Source organism: Chlorocebus sabaeus, chromosome 6 (assembly GCF_047675955.1).
Source record: "Chlorocebus sabaeus isolate Y175 chromosome 6, mChlSab1.0.hap1, whole genome shotgun sequence".
Classification (NCBI taxonomy): domain Eukaryota; kingdom Metazoa; phylum Chordata; class Mammalia; order Primates; family Cercopithecidae; genus Chlorocebus; species Chlorocebus sabaeus.
Genome location: NC_132909.1, coordinates 8,088,739 through 8,114,139, shown reverse-complemented (window position 1 = coordinate 8,114,139; position 25,401 = coordinate 8,088,739). Strand labels below are relative to the sequence as shown.

General features: G+C 55.7%; 2 protein-coding genes across 5 annotated transcripts in view; both read right to left on the bottom strand.

Moving 5' to 3' along the window:
- Positions 1 to 831: 831 nt before the first annotated feature.
- Positions 832 to 15,571, bottom strand: IL4I1 (interleukin 4 induced 1). Of its 3 annotated transcripts, none has more exons than XM_007997616.3 (8): positions 7,844 to 8,395; positions 7,174 to 7,208; positions 6,840 to 7,078; positions 6,098 to 6,210; positions 5,338 to 5,539; positions 2,591 to 2,659; positions 2,157 to 2,293; positions 832 to 1,778 (listed from the first exon to the last, which is right to left on the bottom strand). In XM_007997616.3, the coding sequence occupies exons 2-8, from the start codon at positions 7,184 to 7,186 to the stop codon at positions 848 to 850; spliced, it is 1,704 nt and encodes a 567-aa protein (XP_007995807.1). In that variant the 5' UTR covers positions 7,187 to 7,208; positions 7,844 to 8,395; the 3' UTR covers positions 832 to 847. The 3 variants fall into 3 exon arrangements, with proteins under 3 accessions (XP_007995807.1, XP_007995805.1, XP_007995806.1); XM_007997614.3 differs by lacking the exons at positions 7,174 to 7,208; positions 7,844 to 8,395 and adding exons at positions 12,256 to 12,431; positions 15,386 to 15,571 and having other exon boundaries at positions 848 to 1,778; XM_007997615.3 differs by lacking the exons at positions 7,174 to 7,208; positions 7,844 to 8,395 and adding exons at positions 12,256 to 12,402; positions 15,386 to 15,571 and having other exon boundaries at positions 848 to 1,778.
- Positions 15,572 to 18,653: 3,082 nt separating this feature from the next.
- Positions 18,654 to 25,401, bottom strand: part of NUP62 (nucleoporin 62) — a 21,825-nt gene continuing 15,077 nt past the window's right edge. For both annotated transcript variants that reach the window (XM_007997621.3, XM_073016163.1), the window contains exon 2: positions 18,654 to 21,004. In XM_007997621.3, the coding sequence (XP_007995812.2) occupies positions 19,362 to 20,927 (1,566 nt within the window). In that variant the 5' untranslated portion in view covers positions 20,928 to 21,004 and the 3' untranslated portion in view covers positions 18,654 to 19,361. The remainder of the gene's footprint in view (positions 21,005 to 25,401) is intronic.

Genomic DNA, 25,401 nt, shown 5'->3' with positions numbered 1-25,401 from the left:
GCTGGGCAGAGCCTAGGGTGAATGGGGTTTGTGCAGGCAGGGCTCCCTGAGTTGCCTGATTTGTTTTTTTGTTTTGTTTTACGAGATGGAGTCTTGCTCTGTCGCCCAGGCTGGAGTGCAGTGGTGGATCTCGGCTCACTGCAGCCTCTACCCTCCGGGTTCAAGCAACTATCCTGCCTCAGCCTCCTGAGTAGCTGGGACTACAGGCGTGCGCCATCACACCCGGCTAATTTTTGTATTTTTGGTAGAGACGGGGTTCCACCATGTTGGCCAGGCTGGTCTTGAACTCCCGACCTCAGGTGATCTACCTGCCTTGGGCTCCCAAAGGGCTGGCATTACAGGCGTGAGCCACCGCACCCGGCCTGATTTGGGGTTTTTGGAAGAGGATAGGGTGCTCTGGGCTGCGGCTGCGACCTGGTAGCTGTGTGGGAACACTGCTCGGACATAACCAAGGTGGAAGGGCCTGCAGAGTTGCACTCTGGGGAGCCTGCCCTCCCAGCTGCTGCTTGTGAGAAAAATCACCTCCTGTTAAGCCACTGTCAGCCGGGCTTTCTGTTACTTGCATTAGGGCCCATCTGTGCTTCAGCCTCGTGGCAGTCGGAGGTGGTTGTTGTGATTGCCATTTCCCGGTGGTGCAGGGCGTCTGTCCGGTTCCCTTCTATGCACCCCCTCCCACCCTCCTATGGAGCCCCACCGTCCAGGAAGAAGTGAGGGGCAGATTCTTGGGGGACTCCAGGATAGGCATAGCGCCTGCTAACTGCAGGCCTAGTGGTTCCGATGCAGGCAAACTGGGGAAGTAACTGAGCCACGGGGGAGGCTGGACCACACGGCTTTTTCCGAAAATACTTTAATACGAGGTCCTCGTGTGGGTCATGTGCTGGAGAGATAACTGGCCTTGGGCTGCAGGGTGGCTGCCCTCTTCCTTTGCCAGGTCATGCGAGGGGCTGCCAGCCACCCCATGCACATGCCCCTGCCCCTCCGTGTCGGACGCGTGCCCCGTGGGGCTGGCCGTGTCGGATGCAGGCCCCTTCCGGCTGTTGATCTTGATGGCGGCGCGCAGCGCCGACTTTACCGCCGTTTCCACCCAGCCGTGCGGGTAGGCGGTGTGCTCGCCGGCAAAGTAGATGCGGCCATAAGGGACCCTCCAGTAATCCTTTTCGGTTTGCCAGAGCGCCGGCGGCTGTACCACGAAGCCACCCTGGCTGTGCGGGTCCTCCGCCCAACGCTTGACGACGCCGGTGCCGTCCCAGAGCTGGCGCACGAGAGGCCCGTGCAATGCCGCCACGTCGTCGAGCGCCAAGCGCAGGGCCTCTTCCCGGCTCAAGCCGGCGAACGCGGCTGCCGCGTCCGACCACGTGTACGAAGCCAGCAGCAGCGCGCCCTCGCGCGGCGGCGGGTAGAAAATCATGCGCGACGGGCGGTCGGTGTTCGAGTGGCCGCCTTCAATGTGCTCCTCGCGCCAGAAGGGCCTGCGGAAGCTTAGAAACACTTTGGTGGCCGGCACGTAGTGCAGCCTCCGCAGCGCCTCCTGCATGTGGCGGGGCAGCGGCGGCGAGAAGGTGATGCGTTTCACCGCCGGTCCGCTCGCCGTCAGCAGCACCACGTCGGCCTTCAGCACCTTCAGATTCCGCGCCGGGGGTGAGGTATCGATCTGCACGTGCACATCGTGCGGCCCCTGGGTCATCGCCACGACGGGCGCGTTCAACAGCACAAGCCCGGACAGCGAGCTCAGCAGTGCGCGCGGCAGCAGGTCCCAGCCACCCACGATGCGGCTGTACCTGCAGGCGGGGCGGGGCGGGGCGGGGTTGGGGGGGGGTGACCTGGGCTCTGCGGCCCTGCCCCTCCGCCTGGCCCCACCCACCCCGGCAGCTGGCCCCTATGGGCACCGGCCCGCTCCCCAGTCATCCACCTCTCCCGACCCTGCCCGTCCCTGACATCCTGGAGGTCGCAGGAGTAGTGGATTGTGTGACCAGGGATCCCACCACTTCTCCGCTAGACCGTGTCCTTTATCCGGGAACCCTTAGCCCCACTGCCCTCAAGTAGGCCACGCCCTTCACAACAGCTCCGCCCCCAGACCCAAAAGCTCCTCCCACTCCCTGCTACTTGTCTTGATTGGCCCCCGCCCGCCCCTCCCCGCCGCCAGCCCCGCCCCTCACTGGAGTCTGTCGCTGAGGCAGCTGTGGGCCCGGAGGGCCTCGGCGAAGCTGAGATAGAAGAAGCCATCCTCGGACATCACGTCTCCCAGAAGCTGCACGGCCGGCCGGCTCAGGTTCCCTTCCCCGAGGAGGTATTCCTGCAGGGTGGGCGCAGGCCGAGGTCAGGGCCCAGGCAGGCTGCACCCCCGAGAGAGCCCCTCTGCAGCCCAGCCTCTTGGTCCCATGACATGTCCTTGGACCGTAGGATCTGGTCCCCGCTCTCTGACAGATGAGGAAAACTGAGGTCCAGAGAGGGGGCGTGTCCAGCCCCCGGGTCAGGCAGGAAGGTGGTGGCAGGACTAGGGTCCCAGGTACCCGCATTCTGACTCTCTGGGGAAGGCCTCATGGTCACACTCTCTGCCCTGCCTCTCAGCAGAACCAAGGGCCCCATTTACCAAGAGCGTGTGCCTTTCAAATTTTTTCATCGCCTTTCTGCAGCCCAGTGCCTTGAGGTCTTTGAGGGCCTGTTGTGGAAGAAGCAGACATGGCGCTGAGCTGCCTGGGCAGCCAGGGTGGAGGCTGGGCCTGGAGCCCACACCTGGCTTCTCCTGGTGGTTCTGCCCACGGCTGGCCATTCACCACTCTCAAGCCCCTGGGCTTCTGCCCACACCGTGCCCTCCGCCTTGCCCTCCATGGCAACTCCGATGCCACCACTCCTCCGATCTTCCTGAACTGTTCACGCCGCCTCACCCCCGCATTCAGCAGGCCAGGCTGGTCACAGCTCATCCCGGTTGGGTGTTATTTTGCCTGTTTCCGAGCCAGCCAGCCTGTGAGCTCCATGGAGACACGGATGTGGACAGCTGGAGAGGAGGCTGGGAGAGGATCCCAGGAGTGCTGCGTCCTCCCGGGCTCAGTGATTATTGTGGCCACGGACAGAAGCTGGTCCCCTGTGTCACTGGTCAGCGCTGACAGGGCATGATGGCTGAGAAGTTTACCTACCGTCTATCCCCTGCCCACAGCCCTCCTGTGGCTCCCCAGTGCCTGGGGCCACAGGGTCCTTGCCCCTCAGCCTCATGTTCAAGGCCCCTGCTAGCCCCTCAATGTCTTTTTTTTTCTTTTTTTGAGACGGAGTGTCGCTCTGTTGCCCAGGCTGCAGTGCAGGGGCGCCATCTCGGCTCACTGCAACCTCTGCCTCCCAGGTTCAAGAGATTCTCCCACCTCAGTCTCCCAAGTAGCTGGGATTACAGGCGCCCACCACCACACCTGGCTAATTTTTGTATTTTTAGTAGAGACGGGGTTTCACCATATTGGCCAGGCTGGTCTCAAACTCCTGACCTCAAGTGATCTGCCCACCTCGGCCTCCCAAAGTGCTGGGATTCCAGGTGTAAGCCACCGCGTCTGGCCTCAGTCCATGTCTTTTATGGCAGCTCCGGTTCTGTGAGCAGTGTCCAGTGCCCAGACCACCCGCCCTCAGGGCTCTCCCACCTGCACGTCTGGCACCTATTTTTTCCCTGCGTGTCTTTGCGTGGCACACGAGTGCCTGTCCTTCAGCTCTTTGTTCAAGTCTCACCCCCTCCGAGAAGCCTCGCTGCCCCTGTCTAATTTCAGGCCTCTTCTTGGTCTACCTGGCTTCCCCCTTCTGGCCAGGACCTCAGAGAGAAAGCGGTGCCCCTTCACTCACTCATGCATCTCGCATCTCCCAGGCTCGCAAACCAGTCAGTGTCAAGGCATAGAAATGACCTGGTCTAGAAGGGGAGATGGGCAAGTGGGCTCTGACCTGGGGGGGGAGGGGATATTGGGTGTGGCCAGCTTCTCCCTAAAGGTATCAGGGAAGGCTTCCTGGAGGAGGGGACATTGGATCTGGTTCTTGAGGGCTGAGCAGGAGTTCCTGTGTGGGGAAGGGAAAGGCATTCTGGGCAAGGGAGGGCGATGCACAGGTATAGTGAGTGTGAGGAATACAGAGCTGGGGGCATGTGGACCACCATGAGGACAAAAATTCCTTAGAGGAGAAAAGAGCATGAGGCTAGAGGGGTGCAGAAGGGAAGGCCAGTCAGGGCTCAAAGCTGAGCCCGAAAAGATCAGACTTTGTCCTGGAGGCAGCGGGGAGCCACCAGGGGCTGTGAGCGGCATCACTCTGGGTGTGTGGGAAGACACTTCTGGTACCAGGTGGGGGAGACTGGAGCCTCGGCAGTTGGAGAAGAGGCTGGGGGAGGGTCCAGGGCAAAGGAGGAGGCCTGAGCTGGGGTGGGCAGAGGGGAGCAGGGCACAAGCATCAGGGGGCAGGGGTGGGCATTGATGGTGGGGGAGGTGGGCGAGGAGGAGGTCAGGAGGAGGATGGCTCCTGGGGATCTGCCTGTGACTGCGGGATGGTGGGGCCATCGTGAGATGGGGGCACCGGGAGGAGGAACGGGTTTAGGGGAAGGTTCTGAGCCCAGTGGAGCTAGAGGGTCCTGGGGAGGGACACAGGCCAGGGTCTCGGGAGGCAGATGTCTCCATCAGCCCGTAGATCTATGTTTAAGCCAGAGGTGGAGACTGGAGAGGTTGTCCAGGACAGTGTGTGGGTGAAAGGGGAAGAGGCCAAAAGCTGATGCAGGTTTGAGGTCAGCAGTGTTTATGGGGAAGCTAAAGAACAGAGTTGGGGCCGGGGGCAGCGGTTCACGCCTGTAATCCCAGCACTTTGGGAGGCCGAGGCAGGTGGATCACGAGGTCAGGAGTTCAAGATCAGCCTGGCCAAGATGGTGAAACCCCGTCTCTATTAAAAATACAAAAATTAGCTGGGCGTGGTGGCGGGCGCCTGTAATCCCAGCTACTCGGGAGGCTGAAGCAGAGAATTGCTTGAACCTGGGAGACAGAGGTTGAGTGAGCTGAAATGGCGCCACTGCACTCCAGCCTGGGCGACACAGTAAGACTCCGTCTCAAAAAAAGAAAAGGGAGGGGGGAGTTGGGAGGTGACCCATATGCGTAGAAGCCCCTGGGATGGCCCATTCTCACTCTCAGATTGCAGTGAGTAGGTCAGTGGTTAGACCTCAGGGCACACGTCCCCCTGGTAGAATTTCCATCTCCATCAACAGGTGCCCCACCCCGTGGCGGGGGACCCAAGGGATGACAGAGAGAAGAAAAGCCAGGCCAGGGAGCGCGCCGGGGCGAGCTTAGGAGGAGGACAGAGAAGTCAGGGTGGGAGGAGGGTACAGGCGGTGCCCACCTGGTTGAGAGCCATCTGGTAGATGTCTTCAGGTGACTGGCCCTTTTCCTGGGGGCGTAGGGCGTAGCCCAGCTTCTCGGGTACCTTCTCCACCACATAGTTGCGCAGCTTCACTTCGTGCACCTCCGTCCATGTGTTCTTGTCGTACTGGGTGAACTTGGTCAGGTTGAGCCCCAGGCCCTGGCAGAGCTTATGGAGGATCCTGATTGAGGGAGTGGGTGAGTGAGGGCTGGGCTCCGGTGGAGGTAGCCCGGTCCCTCGTGGGACTTGGAGAAGGGAGGTGGGAGGGGAGAGTAGCTGGGGACCAGCATGAGGCTGGGGGTTGGGCTAGATTGAGGGTGATCAATGCTGAGGGATGGGAATGAAATGGGGACAAGGTTAGAGGGCTTAGGGCAGTACCAGGATTAGGATTGAGTTAGGAATGGGAATAGAGCCCAGCTTAGAATCGGGAAGGGGGACAGAGTTTGGGGTGGATGGGGGTTTGAGATGAAGAAGGAGCCTGGGGCTGGAGTGCCTGAGGGTGTGGGGGCGGTGGAGCTGCAGGCCTGGAGGGGCCAGCAGAGGAGCTGGGTTCTGCACCAGGCAGGGCTAGCTGGGGGTCTGGTTGGACTAGGTGGCCCGAGCATTGCCAGAGGCCCAGCGCTGGCGCTGGAGTCAAGACTGAGATGGGGATTAGGCGAAGGATGCCTGCTGTGGCTCGGGCATGGAGCTGGGGGGCTGGCTGAGTCTAGGCACACAGGTGGATGGGTTGCCAGGTCACCTGTGAGAGCTGGGCATGCGCATGGCTCCCAGCTCCCCAATCCAGCCCGTGTTCTGGTCCCGGTAGGTGAAGATGCGGCCCCCGATCCTGTTATCTGCCTCCAGGATGGTGACCTGAGGGAGGCGGTGGGTCGAGGAGGGCCCTTCAGCTCCACCCACTGACCATTCCCTGCCCCCTCCCACCCCGTGCCAGCCCCCTGCCTTCTTCCGTCCCCACAGTGGCACGGGAGACTAGGAGAGGGTCCCCTTCTGTATGGGAGGTGGGGGACCAGAACCAAGTGGGCAGCTCTCGAGTGCAGCAGGAAGGCCGCCGGCTAGCCTGCAAAGGGGCTTCCCAGCTCGGGGAGTTGCGAGATAACCCATATGCACAGAAGCCCCTGGGATAGCCCATTCTCATTCTTGGATTTCAGTGAGTAGGTCAGTGGTTAGACCTCAGGGCACACATCCCCTTAGCGGAGTTTCCTCTCCACCCACAGGCGCCCCACCCCAGGACAGGAGCTTTGAGCCAGTGAGACTTCCCTCTGGGATGAAAAACGTGGGACAGGAAAGTCTAGGGCCTCTCAGTGCAGACATGTGACAGCAGGGGGCTTGGACCTCACCCTCAGACCACGGGGAAAGGTAGCCTCTCCCTCCACATCCCCACCCCCACCCTCTCAAGCAGGAACAGGGCCAGGTCCCTCTGCCCAGGGACTCCAGCCTGCAGCAGAAGGGACTCCAGGTAGACTGCAAGCAGTGCTTCCCACCTTATGTCCGGCATCACTGAGCATCTTGGCAGCCACCAGCCCGGCCACACCAGCGCCGACCACAATCACCCTCTGGGGCTTCAGGGTCCGATTGAGCCCCCAGGTCACCACCTCGAGCAGCTGCTCATAGTCAGGATCCTGCATGCATTTCTCGAAGGGGTCCTGGCTGTGTTCAGCCTTCCAGTCCCGGGAGGCCACCAGGCTGAGGAGGATGGGAACGAGGACGAGGAGGCGCAGGGCTGGGAGAAGGAGGACAGGGTCAACAGGTATGGGGCAGGTTGGGGGAGAGGGGTTCTACTCACTTGTCCCAGAGCCCCCTCCCCTGCTTACTCACCCAACGGGGCCATGACTCTCCGTGGGAGATGGCGTCTGGGGTGGAGGAGAAGGGAGGGCTATTGTGGCGGAGGCCTGTGACTGCTGTAGCCTGACTCTGTCTCCCATGGGCTGCCCAGCTGCTGGAGCCAGCCCTCTCCCAATCACTGCCCTCTTCTCTGGACCTGTGTCCCCCAACCCCATTCTTTCAGAGTCCTCTGGACCGTCCACACCTCCCTCCTCACTGGTCTCCACCTCTGCCACAGCTCTCTCGGGTTCCTGTCTCTTTCTCTTCTTTTCCCTCTTTTTTTTTTTTTTTTTAAACAGTCTTTCTCTGTCATCCAGGCTGGAGTACAGTGGTACGATCTTGGCTCACTGCAACCTCCGCCTCCCAGGTTCAAGCAATCCTCCCACTTCAGCCTCCCAAGTAGCTGGGATTACAGACACCCATAACCACAGCTGGCTAATTTTTGTATTTTTAGTAGAGATGGGGTTTTGCCACATTGGCCAGGTTGGTCAACTCCTGATCTCAGGTGATCCACCCACCTCGGCCTCCCAAAGTGCTGGGGTTCTGGGCGTAAGCCATTGCGCCCAGTCTCTTTTCCCTCTTCCTCATCTCCCCCACTCGTTTCTCAGTCCCTGTTTCTGTGGGTCCTGTCTCTCTGTCCCCCCACCACTGGCTGTGTCACTACCTTCAGCTCTCGGTGACAGCAGGACTGCGTGGTCCTCTCCACCGCCCTCCACTGTGTCTGCTGAGGCCCTTTCTCTCCCCTTAAACTGGAAGAGCCCCGCCCACCCCTCCTTTTGGGAAACGCCGAGGGAAATGAAACTGATTTCCTGGAGCTGCTCTGGTCAAATGCTCAGAGTTTAGTTGAGGTTGGAGAAAGGGGGTCAGAGGAAGTTAATCAGTCTATTTTCCTTTTGCCCCAGATAGTTCTGGGGTGGTTTGGGGGCCAGAAATAGATGCTCAGGTAACCGTGTCAATAACGGGAATCCCCCTTGGCCTGCCCCGTCCCTCATCACCGGGCCCCTTGTTTCTATCCTCCCCTGCACGCTCTCTGCCTCCTTGATTCCCACGGCATGGGGACAGAGGGCGTATGGGTCCCTGGGCCAGGCCCATTTTCCCCTCCAAGTCCTTCTCCGTCAGGTGTCGCCATGTCCTGCAGGGTCCCCCATGGTTCTGCTTCCCTCTCCACTTGCCACCCAGAGCCTCAGTCTCCCCCTCCGTCAAATGGGCGTAGCAGTGGGGCTGGCAGCCGTGAGCTCTGAGCCCACCCTCCCCTCTGTGGCTCCCATCCGCAGCTGTTAAATGGGGACGTCCCAGTGTTTTAGGATAAAGTGAGTGAATCCAGGTTAAGCTCTGTGGCCGGAACCTGGGGCAGTACTGGAAGCTGCTCCTTTGGAAATGCCAGCTGCTGTGGCCGCAGGGGCACTGGGGGGTTCTGTGAGTGGCCACCCGCCAGAGGGAAGTGCCCAGGCTTCACCCATCCCTGCCTTGAGAACCACCTCGGTGCTCAGGGCAGGGAGTGGGGCGGCACCTTGAAGTGCGTGGGGTGGAGAAACAATAGCGGGGACTTTCCTTGGGGTGGGGGGAGGGAGCCAGGGGCTCAGTGAGGAGAAAACCAGAGGGAGGCAGATTCTCTGCAGCAGGGGTCAGGTGGGGGTAGGGGAGAATTACCAAGAAGGAAGATGGGAAACTCCAGCGGTAAATCAAAGAGGGATGCGGTTTATGGCCGGGAGGGGCTGGGCGGTGAATGTGAGTAAGAAGGCATATGATGCAGGGGTGGGAGGCTGTGGCAAAGGGCAATGATCAAAGAGCTGGACGGTTCAGGGACCGAAAGAGCTTGGGTCAGCAAAAATAGTGACAAGGGCCGGCGGTGGCTCACGCCTGTAATCCCAGCACTTTGGAAGGCTGAGGCAGGCGGATCACCTGATGTCAGGAGTTCAAGACCAGCCTGGCCAACGTGGTGAAACCTGGTCGCTACTAAAAATATAAAAATTAGCTGGGCGTGGTGGTATATGCCTATAGTCCCAACTACTCTGGAGGTTGAGGCAGAAGAATTGCTTGAACCTAGGAGGCAGAGGTTGCAGTGAGTTGAGATCGCGCCATTGCACTCCAGCCTGGGTGACAGAATGAGACTCCGTCTCAAAAAAAAACAAAAAACAACAAACAGCAACAACAACAAAAAACAATAGTAACGAGGGCTGGGTGTGGTGGCTCACTCCTGTAATCCTAGCACTTTGGGAGGCTGAGGTGGGAGGATTGCTTGAGCCCAGGGCCTTGAGACCAGCCTGGCCAAGATGGCGAAACCCTTTCTCTAAAAAAGAAAAAAAATAGTAACAAAAATGTTCCCATGGCTATCACCTGCTTGGAGGCCGCCTGGTGCTCAGGGCTTTGCACCCATCGTAACCCTCACAATGCGTACGTTTGAGGCCAGGCACAGTGGCACACACTTGTAATCCCAGCACTTTGGGAGGCTGAGGCAGGCAGATCACTTGAGGTCAGGAGTTCAAGACCAGCCTGGCCAACATGATGAAACCCTGTCTCTGCCAAAAATATAAAAAATTAGCCTGGTGTGGTGGTACTCGCCTGTAATCCCAGCTACTCGGGAGGCTGAGGCAGGAGAATCGCTTGAACCCAGGAGGTGGAGGTTGCAGTGAGTCGAGATTGTACCGCTGCACTCCAGCCTGGGGGACAGAGCGAGACTCCGTCTCAAAAACAAAAACAAAAACAAAACAAACAAAAAACAATGCCTGCATTTTTTTTATGTTGTTTTTTTTTTGAGATGGAGTATGAACGCAGTGGGATGGGGGCCTTATTCACCTGTGCCTCGGCCTGGGTCTCACAGCGGGGAATGGCAGTGCTGACATTCCTTACCAGGTCGGGCGGACCCCAGGTCCCCGGCCCCTGCCCAGCAGCTTGTTCAGTCCTACAGCCACATAACAGTGGAAACGACCATGGAAAGGGGTGGAGGCCCACAGCCCGCTGACACCTAGGACATGTCCCAGGAGTTTTTGGGTCTCCAGAGTGGGTGGGCTCCGGCACCAAGCCCCTTGTCCTTATCACACAGGGTTGTTGCACAAAGCTCCTCTGGCTCTGGGTGTATGTGCAGCTCACCTTGGTGGACTTCTGGGTTTTTTTTTTTTTTTTTTTTTAAAGACAAGGTCTCACTGTCACTCAGGCTAGAGCACAGTGGCACAATCACGGCTCGCTGCAGCCTCATCCTCCCGGGCTCAAGCAATCCTCCCACCTCAGCCTCCCTAGTAGCTGGGACTACAGAACTGCACCACCACACCTGGCTAAATTCTGTACTGTTTGTAGAGATGGGGTTTCATTATGCTGCCCAGGCTGGTCTTGAACGGCTGGGCTTAAGTGATCCTTCCACCTCAGTCTCTGAAGTAGCTGGGACCACAGGTGCATACCACCATGCACCGCTAATTTTTTGTACTTTTTCATAGAGGCGGGGCCTCACTATGTTGCCCAGGCTGGTCTCAAACTCCTGGGCTCAGGTGATCCACCTGCCTTGGCCTCCCAGAGTGCTGGGATTACAAGCATGAGCCACTATGCCTGGCCCCCTTGAGCTTTTTTGTGCATTTCACATCATCTTCATTCAGCATGTATTGCTTTTGTAATTAAAGAAAAAAAAAATCCCAATTAATGTTAGTTTGAAGCAATACATCAGACAGGCCAGGTACCCCAAGTGAAGAGAAGAGGGTGCAAGTCAGCTGGCTCAGGACTGATGCCTTTCCAGAATGCTCTGTGGCCCAGGTTGGAGTACCGTGGCGCGATCTCAGCTCACTGCAACCTCCACCTCCCGGGTTCAAATGATTCTCCTGCCTCAACCTCCCGAGTAGCTGGGATTACAGGCATGCACACCACCATGCCCAGCTAATTTTTGTATTTTTAGTAGAGACAGGGGTTTCTCCATGTTGGACAGGCTGGTCTCAAAGTCCTGACCTCAGGTGATCTGCCCACCTGGGCCTCCCAAAGTGCTGGGATTACAAGTGTGAGCCACCATGCCCAACCTCCAGAATCATTTCTGATACAACTAAGGAAATTGATGTTCAGGTTAAATTAGGTTTAGGGATGAGGGTGGAATTAGGGAAAAGCGGTTTGGATAGGTGAGTGGGAGACAGGAGGGAGGGGAGGGGCAGGTGGAGGGAGCAGACGGGGACGGGAGGAAAGGCCCGGTCAAGTATCTGTTGACTTCAGCTGGTTTGGGGATATTCTGATATTTTGTTTTTACAAAACTCCATTTTGTAAATGGAGTTTCTAGAAAACAAGGTTAATACTCCCAGACAGTGGTCTTCGGTGGGGCAAATCCTACCTTATTTGGTTGACTTCTAGAACCACAATGATGGTTTCGATGGGGTTTAGGTCATATCTATACAGCAGCCAGACACCTGGCCCTGGCCCCACGGGGGGCCTCGCGGCCCATCAGGGCAGGTGGTGCTGATGAGGACTGCACAGATGTGCTGGGGACCGGGCCCCTGCCTTACGTATGTACGCATTCCCTTCTCTGAGTCTGTCCAAAGACCCTAAGTGGTCAGTATTAAAACTCACTGGCCGGGCGTGGTGGCTCACACCTGTAATCCCAGCACTTTGGGAGGCTGAGGTGGGTGGGCAGATCACAAGATCAGGAGTTCGAGACCAGCCTGGTCAACACGGTGAAACCCCATCTCTACTAAAAATACAAAAAAATTAGTCGGGCGTGGTGGCGGGCGTCTGTAATCCCAGCTACTCAGGAGGCTGAGGCAGGAGAATGGCGTGAACCTGGGAGGCGGAGCTTGCAGTGAGCCGAGACCACGCCATTGCACTCCAGCCTGGGTGACAGAGCGAGACTCTGTCTCAAAAACAAAAACAAAAAAACCCCACAAAACTTTCACCAAGGCTTGGGTGGGCAGGGTCTGCCCAGGGGATGACCTGGGACCTGGGTGGGAGTCAGGGGGTCCAGGCCCAGATGGGGGAAGGGACTCAGGGATTGGAGAACAGAATTAATGAGTCCCCCGATCTTTGGCCTGACCCCAGGACAGGGGCCCCCTTCCCACAGAACCCTCTTTCCTGTTTCCAGAACATCCCAGGGCCCCAGGTGGGGGCACTCACTGCATGGCTGGCTCTGGGGGGCTCTCTCAGCACCCATGGCCTTTCTGGTTAGCCCAGGACAGAAGTCATCGTTGGGCGTGTGCAGAACCAAGGTCAATGATGGTGGCTTTGTCCTGATGCCCTTGTTAGGTCAGAGATGCCAGGTTCCTGGTGTTGGGGTCAGAGCAGTTGGGAGGCTGTGAAAGGCAGGTCCCCCTTTCTCAGAAGTGTTTTATTATGGAAACTTTCAAACATCCAAAACCAGAGTGAGCAGAGGATGAACCCAGGTGAATTCATGGCTTCACACAGCCTTTGTTTCATTCACATCCTCTCCCTCCCCTCACTGGATTTATTTGAGAGCAAATCCCAGACACCGTATTGTCTTTTTATTTTTTGAGACTGAGTCTCGTTCTATCGCCCAGGCCGGAGTGCAGTGGCGCAATCTCAGCTCACCGCAACCTCCACCTCCCAGGTTCAAGCCATTCTCCTGCCTCAGCCTCCCGAGGAGCTAGGATTACAGGCACAGGCCACTACACCCGGCTAATTTTTGTATTTTTAGTAGAGATGGGGTTTCCCTATGTTGGCTGGGCTGGTCTCGAACTCCTGTCCTTGGGTGATCCCTCCCGTCTCGGCCTCCCGAAGTGCAGGGATTACAGGGCTGAGCCACTGCGCCTGACCATGTTTTGCTTTTTAAAAACTACAATATCGGCTGGGTGCAGTGGCTCATGCCTGTAATCCCAGCACTTTGGGAGGCCGAAGCAGGCGGATCACGAGGTCAGGAGATCAAGACCATCCTGGTTAACACGGTGAAACCCCATCTCTACAAAAATACAAAAAAATTAGCTGGGTGTGGTGGCGGGCGCCTGTAGTCCCAGCTACTCAGGAGGCTGAGGCAGGAGAATGGTGTGAACCCGGGAGGCGGAGCTTGCAGTGAGACAAGATCGTACCACTGCACTCCAGCCTGGGCAACAGAGTGAGACTCCACCTCAAAAACAAACAAACAAACAAACTACAATATCACTATCATATTTTAAGATGGCAGCCATTTATTTTCTTTCTTTTTTTTGAGACAGAGTCTCCTGACCTCATGATCCGCCCACCTCAGCCTCCCAAAGTGCTGGGATTACAGGCGTGAGCCACCGCGCCTGGCCATCTCATCATTTTTGAAAAAACAATTGGTTTAGGCCGGGCATGGTGGCTCACGCCTGTAATCATAGCACTCTGGAAGACGGAGGTGGGCGGATCACCTGAGGTCAGGAGCTCAAGACCAGCCTTGGCAACATGGTGAAACCCCGTCTCTACTAAAAATACAAAAATTAGCCGGGCGTGGTGGCGGTCACCTCTGTAATCCCAGCTACTCAGGAGGCTGAGGCAGGAGAATCACTTGAACCTGGGAGGCAGAGGTGGCTATGAGCTGAGATCACGCCACTGCACTCCAGCCTAGGTGACAGAGTGGGACTCCGTCTCAAAAAAAAAAAAAAAAAAGAAAAGCCGGGCGTGGTGGCTCACGCATGTAATCCCAGTACTTTGGGAGGCCAAGACGGGTGGATCACAAGGTCAGGAGATCGACACCATCCTGGCCAACATGGTGAAACCCTGTCTCTACTAAAAATACAAAAATTAGCCAGGTGTGGTGGCGGGCGCCTGTGATCCCCGCTACTCGGGAGGCTGAGGCAGAGAATGGCGTGAACCCGGGAGGCGGAGATTGCAGTGAGCCTAGATCATGCCACTGCACTCCAGCCTGGGCAACAGATCGAGACTCTGTCTCAAACAAACAAACAAAAAAACTGGTTGGTTTGTATGCAAATCAGAGTCCATATTGCATTTGAGTGACATTGTCTTGGTCAATAGTGTCACCTTCAGTTCTGTGAATTCAAAGGAACTGGGGTGTCTGATGAGACTCCAGGGCACCAGGCCAGTTCCCAACAAGGCAGCGCACCCGGTTTGCTTCTTGCCTCGAGAAATCTTTGGAATTTGAGAGGGTTCAACGTGATGGTGTCCGGAGGGGAGATGGGACGAGGGCACCCACGTGGGTCACTGTGTTTGGAGTGACCAGGGCTCTGGTGTGCAGAAGCCAAGGGTGTGGTCCTGTGGGACAGGCAGGGGAACAGCTGGGGTCACTGAAACCTGGCTGGGGGGCTGGCTGCTGCGTAAGAAGCAGACCCGGCTTCTGAGCGTGAGGGCTTCGCTTCCTGGGAGGTTCCGTGGAGAGATGCTGCCGTGAGTCTGAGGGTAGATTTTGAAAGCACCCTAACATTTTTGGGGTTTACTAAAAACTTGGGAGCAGTGGTGTGCTGAAGCTGAGTCATATCAGGCCATAAGAGCTGATTTACATTTTCAGGAGTTTTGGCTTTTGCTCTGCAAGCCATTCATTATTAAAAAATAAATTGTATCGATGATTAGATTGTACTAAAAAAGAATCAAAAGTCATCATTCCCTCATGATTTGATGGTTTGACCACATATTATACTATTATATGTGCTGGGGTTTTTTTTTTTTTTTTTTGAGACAGAATCTCACTTTTGTAACCCAGGCTAGAGTGCAGTGGTATGATCTCGGCTCACTGCAACCTCTGCCTCCCGGGTTCATGTCAGCCTCCAAGTATCTGCAACTACAGGCAGGAGCCACCACGCCTGGCTAATTTTTGTATTTTTGTAGAGACGAGGTTTCGCCATGTTGCCCAGGCTGTTCTCAAACTCCAGAGCCCAAGTAGTCTACTCCTCTTGGCCTCCCCAAAATGCCGGGAATACAGGCATGAGCCACCACACCCAGCCCCCATTTGCCCCTCTTTTTTTTTTTTTTTTTTTTTGAGACGGAGTCTTGCTCTGTCGCCCAGGATGGAGTGCAGTGACCGGATCTCAGCTCACTGCAAGCTCTGCCTCCCGGGTCTACGCCATTCTCCTGCCTCAGCCTCCTGAGTAGCTGGGACTACAGGCACCCGCCACCTCGCCCGGCTAGTTTTCTTGTATTTTTTAGTAGAGACGGGGTTTCACCGTGTTAACCAGGATGGTGTCGATCTCCTGACCTCGTGATCCGCCCATTTCGGCCTCCCAGATTGCTGGGATTACAGGCTTGAGCCACCGCGCCCGGCCCCATTTGCCACTCTTATCCCTAAACAGGGAAAAGCAAAGCAGTAAAAGCTGAGATTCACCTTTAAAAGCCTCTGATTCCAAATTTAGTCACCAAATGTGTTGTCTTCATATTAATTAATGAGGAACTTAAGGAAAGGCCATTTGTCGGGACTGGCAAGGAAGCACGTCTGTGTATTTTCTTCCTGGAAAGGGAAACTGAAATTACAACGGAGCCATCACCCGCGGTGGCACCCAGTCGGCTGCTGGTGCTGCGATCTTGGGATCCCTCCTAGACTCCCCCAGGAGGCCTGTTGGGACCATTTCCCACACGGCTTTGGGGCAGAGCCTCCTGATTTAACGGAATCACTTGTGTTATTCAGAGTGGGGTGCTCAAGATCCCTTGGGGTATGGGAAGAAAATGTAGAACTTAATTTTCATGTTTTTTGAGACGGAGTGTAACTTTTGTCGCCCAGGCTGGAGTGCAATGACGCGATCTCGGCTCACTGCAACCTCCGCCTCCCAGGTTCAAGTGATCCTCGTGAGGAGCTGGGATTACAGGCACCCGCCACCACGTCTGGCTAATGTTTGTATTAGTTATTTATTTTTTATGTTTCTGAGACAGAGTCTTGCTCTGTTGCCCAGGCTGGAGTGCGGTGGCGCCATCTTTGCTCACTGCAAGCTCCGCCTCCCAAGTTCACGCCATTCTCCTGCCTCAGTCTCTCCGAGTAGCTGGGACTACAGGCGCCCGCCACCACACCCGGCTATTCTTTTTATATTTTTAGTAGAGATATTCACTGTGTTAGCCAAGATGGTCTCGATCTCCTGATCTTGTGATCTACCCACCTCAGCCTCCCACAGTGCTGGGATTACAGGCGTGAGCCACCGTTTTTGTATTTTTAGAAGAGACGGGGTTTCACCATGTTGGCCAGGCTGGTCTCAAACTCCTGACCTCAGGTGATCTGCCTACCTCAGCCTCCCAAAGCTGGAATCTGTTCTTATTTTAAAAATGTAACTGTAAGAAAGCAATTAAGCACTGCTAAGCTTTAATATGCAAAATAGGAAAAAATAGGAAGATATACATACAGACTTTGGAAATATATGCTCAAATTTTCTTGTCATGATTGTGTAGCTCCTGCCAACGACCTCTTTGTGGGCATTTTTTGGTACCTCCAGCACCAGATCAGGACCAGCTCTGAAAATAGATGCTGAAGGCACAAATGTAGGTAAAATGCAAACTGCTTCCTACCTCCTAAGGGGACTCAAGCCCTCCCTTCCGGCAGAGGGGGGCAGCATGAGTCAAGGCCTATGAACTACACAAAGAGGTCCCTGCTGTAGGTGACAGCTTTCAGAGAGTAGCTGGGGTTGTGGGGTCTTCCTCTGGTTTACCATGCCCACCACACACACCCATGGATTCTACTTAGACACAACTCCTGTCCTTCAGAGCCCAAGATGGCCCAAGGAAATTTTATTCATTTGGGACATAGTTTTGCTTTATCTAGGCTGGAGTGCAATGGCATGATCTCGGCTTACTGTAACCTCCACCTCCTGGGTTCAAGCGGTTCTCCTGCCTCAGCCTCCCAAGTAGCTGGGATTACAGGCGCCCACCACCTAATTAGCCACCAGTTAATGTTTGTATTTTTAGTAGAGATGGGGTTTCTCCATGTTGGTCAGGCTGGTCTCAAACTCCCGACCTCAGGTGTTCTGCCAGCCTTGGCCTCCCAAAGTGCTAGGATTACAGGTGTGAGCCACCACGCCCAGCCGGTCCAAGGAAATAATGACTCATGATCATGACTTCGGGAGACTTTTGAAACCTGGGCCATAAATCTTCCAAGTGTGGCCCACAGATTGACATGAATAGGTTGAGGGAGGCCGAAGGGGTACACTCCCCACAGCCCAGGAGATCTGAGTGCTTAGGACCATTCCAGTCCACAGAGCGAGGCTGCAGGGCAGAGGAAGAGCACGGGGCCTGTGTCTTTAGCCCCAGGTGCCAGGAAGGAATGCTGCCCGTGCCGTCTGTAGCCACTGGACTAGCGCCTTAGGGATGGGGCTAGATGACTTAACGTGTGTGTGTTTTTTGAGACAGTGTCTTAGCTCTGTCGCCCAGGCTGGAGTGCAGTGGCATGATCATGGCTCACTGCAGCCTCTAATACCTGGGCTTAAATGATCCTCCCACCTCAGCCCCCCAGGTAGCTGAGACACAGGTGCGTGCCAGCATGCACAACCAACTTTTTTGTAGTTTTGGTAGAGATGGGTTTCACCATGTTGCCCAGGATGGTCTTGAATCCCTGACCTCAAGTGATTCGCCCATCTCGGCCTCCCAAAGTACTGGGATTACAGGTGTGAGCCACCTCGCCCAGCCATATTTGTGTATATTCTATGACGTTAACAGTCACAAACACCAGGGGCCCACTCCCCGTGGTGGCTTCATTGGTGTGTTCCTCTTCTGCCACGAGGCACCGCCCCTTCCCGGCGCGAACCACAGTTTGCGTTTTCTATTACTCCGTCTCACCAAACAAAAGCTGCTTCATCACATGCTCCTGTCTGTGCAAGCACGGCTTGCCCCTGCGCTTCACGTGAATGACACCCCTGCAGAGTCTCCTGCAACCTGCTCTTTTTACTCAAGTTTCTCCTAACATTTATCCATATTAACAGCAGCTTTTTTGGTTTCACAATACATTTATTTAGAAAAGCAACATACAGTAATAGGTATTTCAGAGAATGCGCAAAGGATAAAGACAAACACGAAAGACACTTGGGATACAACTGCTGGCTTCTGCCTTCCACACACAGTGGATTTTACTGTAACTGACTAGAGTCACTCTGGTGCCAGGAAGTTCAGAGCCATGTCCGTGGCCACCACTGGCAGCTGTGGCTATTTCTGTGGACTGTTGTTATGCCGGGCTTCATTGTTCTTTCATTTAACAAATGTCCCAGTCACATTTGTTGGACTGGGCTGGGGACATACAGGGGAACAACAGTGGGTCTCTGCCCGTGGGAGCTCACAATCTAACAGCGAGACGGACGCAAACGGCTAGCACAGGACAGCATAGCAAGTGTTACCCAAGGTACAGGCTCAGGGTGCTACGGGGACCTGCAAGGCGGCCACCTGAGCTTTGGGTAGCTGGGAAGGAAGGCTTCCTGGAGGAGGTGAGGCCCAGAGGTGGGGTAAGTCTGGGCCAGGCAAAAGGCAGGCCTCTCGGCTCCCATCTGTGGTTCAACACCCTGTGTGTAGGCCCCTCAGCTGACCTGTCTTCTGTGAAATTCTCGATCCCGCTGTTTGTTCTATTCACACTGTGCTGCTTTGTCTTGGTGGTTAGCTTTCACAAGCACACACCTCCTACTCCAAAACTTAGGCTGCTGTCTCCTGGGACGCTATTTTTTTTTTTTTGAGACGCAGTGTCTGTTGCCCAGGCTGGAGTGCAGTGGTGTGATCCTGGCTCACTGCAACACCTCCCAGGTTCAAGTGATTCTCCTGCCTCAGCCTCCCGAGTAGCTGAGATCACAGGCACCCTCCACACCTGGCTAATTTTTGTATTTTTAGTAGACACGGGGTTTCACCATGTTGGTCAGGCTGGTCTTGAACTCCTGACCTCAAGTGATCGGCCTGCCTCAGCCACCCAAATTGCTGAGATTACAGGCGTGAGCCACTGCGCCCTGCAGGCTTTGGAGATTCTCTTACATTTGGTATTTTTTCATGACACCTATGACTACGCTTTGGAGAGAGCGGCTGTCCCCGCGACCCCGGCTGGGACCAAGACCACCACTGCGTCTCCATCACCAGGTCGAGCCAGGATGAGGGGGGCAGTCGCAGTGGCTGGAAAGGGGCCAAAGACACTCAAATAAAAGCCACAGAAGCCACACCCATGAGGCTGCTGCCTGGGCAGAGGGCTCAGAATACTTCCTACATGGAAAAAGGCAAAGCACACAGCAATTGTCTCAAGGGCAGTCACGTGAAAGAAAGAAACATGTATCTTGCCACAACCCCAAACTAGACAACAGGGCGCGTTCCCCACATGGAACTCCCTGGGGACCCGCAGGCCCCGGAGCTGCTGTCGCTCAGTCGAAGGTGATCCGGAAGCTGCGCTCCTGCTCCTTGCGCCGGCCCTCGCACACCTTGGTCACCTCCTCCACCTTCCTCTGCAGCAGGGCCGAGTTCTGGTCGATCCACTGCAGCGAGCCCATGTGCGCGTTGAGGATCTTGCAGATCTGCTGCAGCGGGTCGCTGGTGTCGGCGGGGGCCCCGGACGTATTCAGGTGCTCGATGATGTCCTTGAGGTCCTGGGCCATGCGCTTGAGCTGCGCGTCGATGTTCTCGGCCAGCTTGTAGGTTTTCTCGCGCTCCTCATCCGCGTGCTGCAGGTAGATGGTCCCGCTCTGCTCCTTCACCAACTCCTCCAGCGGGCTCAGCAGGTCTTCCAGCTCCTTCTGCTGGGACAGGATGAAGTCGAGCTCCTGGTCCAGCCTCTTCTGGTCCAGCTTCACCTTCTCCACCTCGCGATGCAGGCTGGTGATCTTCTCCCCGTTCTCGATCAGCGTGCGGTCCCAGGCGTTGACCTGGGTGGCCTGCTGGAGGAAGTGCCGCTCCTGGTCCTCTAGCTCCAGGCTCCATTTGTTGATCAGGCTCTCCAGCTGCGCGTAGGTCATGGCGGAGCTGGCGGCCGCCCCTGCAGCTGCACCAGGGCCAGGTGGAGCAGTCACAGCGGCTGCCGTATTGCTGGGGATCCCAGCTGGCGCCAGTGGTTTTAAATTCAAGGCAAAGCCAGTGCTGCTGCTGCTGCTGCTGCTGGTGGCGGCGGCGGCAGCGGTGGATGTTGTTGTGGAGGCGCCGGAAGCTGCTCCAGGTGCCTTTAAGCTGAAGCCCTGTGTCCCAGCAGCGGGGGCTCCCGCGGTGGTCGCAGGGGTACAGAGGGAGAGTCCGGTGGTGGCAGACGAGGTTGGAGCGGTTGCTATTGATGCAAAGAGGGTGGGCCCAGTACCGGTGGTGGTGGCTGTGGCTGTGGGAGCAGCTGGCTGCGTGACGCCGGCTGTGGTGGCTGCTGGCGTGGCCGGAGTGAAGGGCAGAGCGGCAGGGGCCGTGGGCTGGGCTGAATTCCCCGCTGAGCCAATGCTGAAACCGGAGGGCTGGGCCGTGCTTCCACCAGTGAATGAGAAGCCTCCAGATGTGGTGGCTGGAGCCACAGAGGTGGTGGAGGGGCCAAACACAAAGCCAGTGGGTGCTGTGCCCTGGCTGGAGGTGACAGTGCTCGATATGGCATTAGTGAGGTTGCTGCTGCCCAGCCCAAAGCCACTGGGGTTTGCCATGGCTGGGGTGGCAGCTGTGTTGCTCAAGTTGAGCTTTGAAGCACCGATCCCCAAAGAAAATCCAGTTCCCCCCGAGGCAAGAGTTGCTGTTCCAAAAGTGAAGCCTGTTGTCTGTGTGGCCGGAGTCTGAGTGGCGAGTGAGAACAGGCCAGTGGAAGGGGTACTTGTGGTTGGTTGGGAGGGAGCCCCAAAATTAAACCCTCCAGTGCCAGAGGTGGAGAAAGAAAACCCTGTAGCAGGTGTGGTTGTCGCTGTCTTTGCAGTGCCAAATGTGAACCCACCTGTAGGGGCCCCAGTGCCTCCAAAATTAAACCCGCTCATGGCTCCGGACTCTGGTGGCGGCAGCTACTCTGGCTCCCAAAGCAAATCCGCTGGCGTCTGCAACCTCAGGAAGATTTCTAAAGCAAAGGAAGTGACATTGTCAGATGGCAGTTTTGGAAAGGCAAGCCCAGTGGCATGACTGGGCACGGCTGGTTTGGAGGGTGGTGGGATGGGATTATGATACCATGCAGCAACCCCCCTTCGTCCTATGTAACCTAAACCAGACTCTGCTACATCGAGAAGGATCCAGAAGCACAAATGCGCGCTCCAGGGGTCAGGTACGAGCAGCCGGGGTGCTAGGGACGTGCATGGCCACGTTCAGCACAGTGGAAAGTTCCCACTCTGGAGGATGAGGCGGGAGAACAGGACCTTGGACCCACTTCAGCCCGAGGAGATCAGATTTGAGGCACTGCCACAAGCGGGACTAGGACACAGAACAGCTGTAGGACCTGCTCCCAGTGTGGGACCCAGTAAGGTTCCCTGGCTGACTCTAGCGGGGTGTGAGCGGATCAGCTCTTGCCACCCTGAGGGCCTCTCTGGACCTGAGAGAGAGAGATGGGGCAGGGAACCCAGGCTGGATGGCAGGGTCTGGGCTGCTGAAGGTCCCCCAGGCCCACACCTGTACTCTCTAAGAGCAGGAGAGGACGTGCCCCTCCTAACTCAGGGGAGGGTCTGAAACCTATGTGCTCAGAGCACAGATGCCCCTGGCCACAGTGACTGGCTCGAGGATAAACTGAGACCTGAGCCGGGCAATCAGAGCCTCCCCTGGGATTTTCTCCATGCTTGGAAGGTAGCTGCCTCCTTCTCCTCTAAGTGTGGTGCAGGGGATTGCACCTGGGCCTCCCTTGGACACCTTCTCAACCACCTGCAGACACTGGGACATCACCGGAGACCACGAGCCCCACCAGAGATGGATGGGGTGGGGAACAGATAAAGAGCCCCCGAGAAGCCCCATGGGTCAAACATTTCCCTTCAGTCCAAACTGACTTGATGTTGGTAACGTCTAACCGAAAAATCTCCAAGTGGTACCATCTATCAGCGGGAAGGTCACAGTTACCCGGTGAGGAAAGGGTGAGAGGGAGTGCTGGATAGGGGTGGTTTTTTTTTCTTTTGGGAAAGGGTTTTGCTCTGTCATACTAGCTGGAATGCAGTGACATATCACAACTCACTGCAGCCTCAAGCTCCAGGGCCCAAGTGATCCTTCCACCTCAGCCTCCCAAAGTAGCTGCGACTACAGGTACATGCCACCATGCCCAGCTAATCTATTTTTTGTAGGAACGGGATTTCACTCTGTTGCCCTGGTCTTGAACTCCTGGGCTCAAGCGATCCTCCCCCTCTTTGTCCTCCCAAAGTGCTAGGACTATAGGCCAGAGCCCTCCAGATGATCAGAAGCATCCTTAGAAGAGGGGTTTGACTGACTGGAGAGGGAAGAAAGCTTGTGGTGGTGAGAGCAGACTGGAGTGATGCACTTTGGAACCTGAAGACGGGAGAAAGCCAGGAGCCAGGGAAGGCAGAAGCAGCTCTAAAAGCCGGAAATGGAAAGAGGGAGGCCCTGTCTAAAAACCAAACAAACAGAACAAACAAAGTCATGACTGAGAAGCCAAGTGCCTGGCCCAGAGAAACACCCACGAGGTCTGTTTCCTCTTCCCTCTCTCCAGGCCAGTTTTTAAATTGTTTGGTGTCTGTCCTCAGGAAATCCCCTTCTAGCTTGAGGAAGAGGAAACCTACCTCACTACCCCCACCCCTTCCACTGCACCCTTCTGCCTTCCACAGGCCCCTAATTTTTGTTTCATCTGCTCCTCCTCCTCCACACAGCCAAGCAAGTCTGGGGAGATGTCCCCAGGGCCAGCTGCACGCGCTCTGCCTTGTCCAAGCCAGCGGATCTCAATGGACGTCCATCAGCACTGACCGGAGTATTCAAAACACAGAAGGCTGCCAGCTCCACGAAGCCAGTCTCTCTAGGGCTAGGATGCTGGCCCTGCCATTTTCATAAAGCTCTCCTGGGGGATTCTGAGAAAGGTCTCTTCAACAGGCCACGGCAAGTGCCTGAGCCCCCAGGACTTTGGGGCCCAGCCCGGCCTGCATCCATTCCTCCCGTTGTGGGACAGAATGAAAGTCCTCACTGCTGAGCCACCTCGAGTCGGTGTGTTGTCACTGGCAGCTAAAGGCATCTGAGCAGCTACACCTACACGTCTCAGTTCTCAAAAACTCAGCTTAAAAAAGCTTTTGCTATTAATAAGTTATAGCTAAAATTTCCAAGAAGAGTATTTATAAAAAGCTCTTTGCAACTATGAAAAACCTACAAGGAAAACAATCTTCTGTGGGGACTTGTCTGGCTTAACGGTTCACCATTTTTTTTTTTTTTTTTTTGAGACGGGAGTCTTGCTCTGTTGCCCAGGCTGGAGTGGAATGGCACGATCTTGGCTCACTGCAACCTCCGCTTCCTGGGTTCAAGCAATTCTTCTGCCTCAGCCTCCGAGTAGCTGGGATTACAGGCACATGCCACCACACCCAGCTAATTTTGTATTTTTAATAGAGACGGGGTTTCTGCATGTTGGTCAGACTTGTCTCAAACTCCCAGCCTCAGGTGATCCACCTGCCTCAGCCCCCCAAAATGCTGGGATTATAGGCGTAAGCCACCACGCCCGGCCAACAGTTCACCATTTATTAAGTGCCTTGTTGGTTTCTAATACTTCAGGTGCCAGGGATCTATTCACAATGGTGAACCCATACAGATCCAGCTCTGATCCATGCAGTTTAGATGTAATATGGCCAGGCGCAGTGGCTGATGCCTGTAATCCCAGCACTTTGGGAGGCTGAAGTGGGAGGATTGCTTGAGCTCAGGAACTCGAGAACAGCCTGGCCAATATAGCGAGATCCTGTCTCTACAAAAAAATACAAAAATGAGTTGGCTGAGATGGGAGGATCACTGGAGCCCAGGGAGGTGGAGGCTGCAGTGATTGTGCCACTGCGCTCCAGCCTGGGCAAAACAGTGAGACCCCATCTGAAGAAAAAAAAAAAAAGTTAGATATATCATTACTCACTGTTTCCTAAAAGCAAACTTTGGGGCAGATCCATTTTACAAATGAGAAAGTGAAGCCCAGAGTGGTTAGCTAAGCCATGGCCCCTGCCCACGAGGCAGCCAGAGTCAAATGTCAGCTCTATAACCAGGGATCAGGGCAGGGGCAGGGCTGGGTTACATGCTGTGGGAGCAGGTTCCAGGGAGGAGCTGAGTGTTGCAGATGCAGCATCAGCCAGGGAAAGGATGGGGAGAGGAGCCGTCTAGGCAGGAGGAAAGGCCTACGGGAAGACAGGGAGGCTGAAACAGCAGACATGCCTCTGGGTGCTAAGTGATTTCGTGCTTCTGAAGGGAGATGTTTATGTGTGAAGGACTGACTTGCCAAGCATGAGCTGTTCAAATCTGCGCACATTCCAAAGAGAGAAAATGGCCCTTGACCAGCTCTGGGAGAATCTCTGTTCTTGAAATGTCCTGCCAGGTAAGAGCGTCTTTGTTTACCTGGAGCCTCAGGCCACTCTAGGGAGTCCATGTTAACGCTGTGACCTACAGTGGGGGCTTTGGGTCATACGGTATCAGCACAACCTCTGGAGGGGCTGGAGACAGCAGACCTCAGTTTAGCCACACAGGTGCTCCATGCCTAGAGAATTGCTCCTCCCCACAACCCAGGCCGCCAACACTCCGTAAGAGTTACCACACACTGTTGCTGGGAGAACTGAGCGCTCTCCACGGAACTCTACCTGGAGAGGACAGCTGGAAGCTCGTGCCTGGTCTCTCTCGGAGCTTTTGCATCTCTCCCCTTTGCTGTTTTCGGTCTGTTTCATTTCTCCATAATAAACCGTGACCATGACCGTGAGAAGAAAGCTTTGCCGAGCTCTGTGAGTCTTCGTTCATCACTGAGCCGGAGGGTGGTCTTGGGGACTCAGGGCCACGTGATGGGCGGGAGAATTGGCAGAGCCATACATACCATGCTAACGGTTCGGGCATGATGTTGAGGGAGCCACAGGGGACTTTATGGGTGTGGGGGATGAACTGCAGGGGTAGAGGCTGGAGGCCAGGTGGCTTAGAGAAGACTAGGAGAAGGTCCAGGCCAAGAGCCCGAGGCCCGAACTGGGACTCAGACAGAGAGGACAGCATCACAATTTGAGCAAAGTGTTAAATTCACACCAAAACCACAGGGTCTGTTCCCAGTTAGCAAAGCCTGCACCAAGACCACAGGGTCTGTCCAGGTTAACAGTGACAGGCCAGGCATGATGGCTCACGCCTGTAATCCCAGCACTTTCGGAGGCCAAGGCGGGAGGATTGCTTAAGCCCAGGAGTTTGAGGCAAAAAACAAAACGAAAAGCCACAAATACTAGAACTTGGGAAGTTTCTCACAAATGCAAAGTATTACGAGCTCTGATCCTGGAATTGCCACATTTGTCAAAGGGGAGAGTTCCCTTACCAAAGAAGCCGATG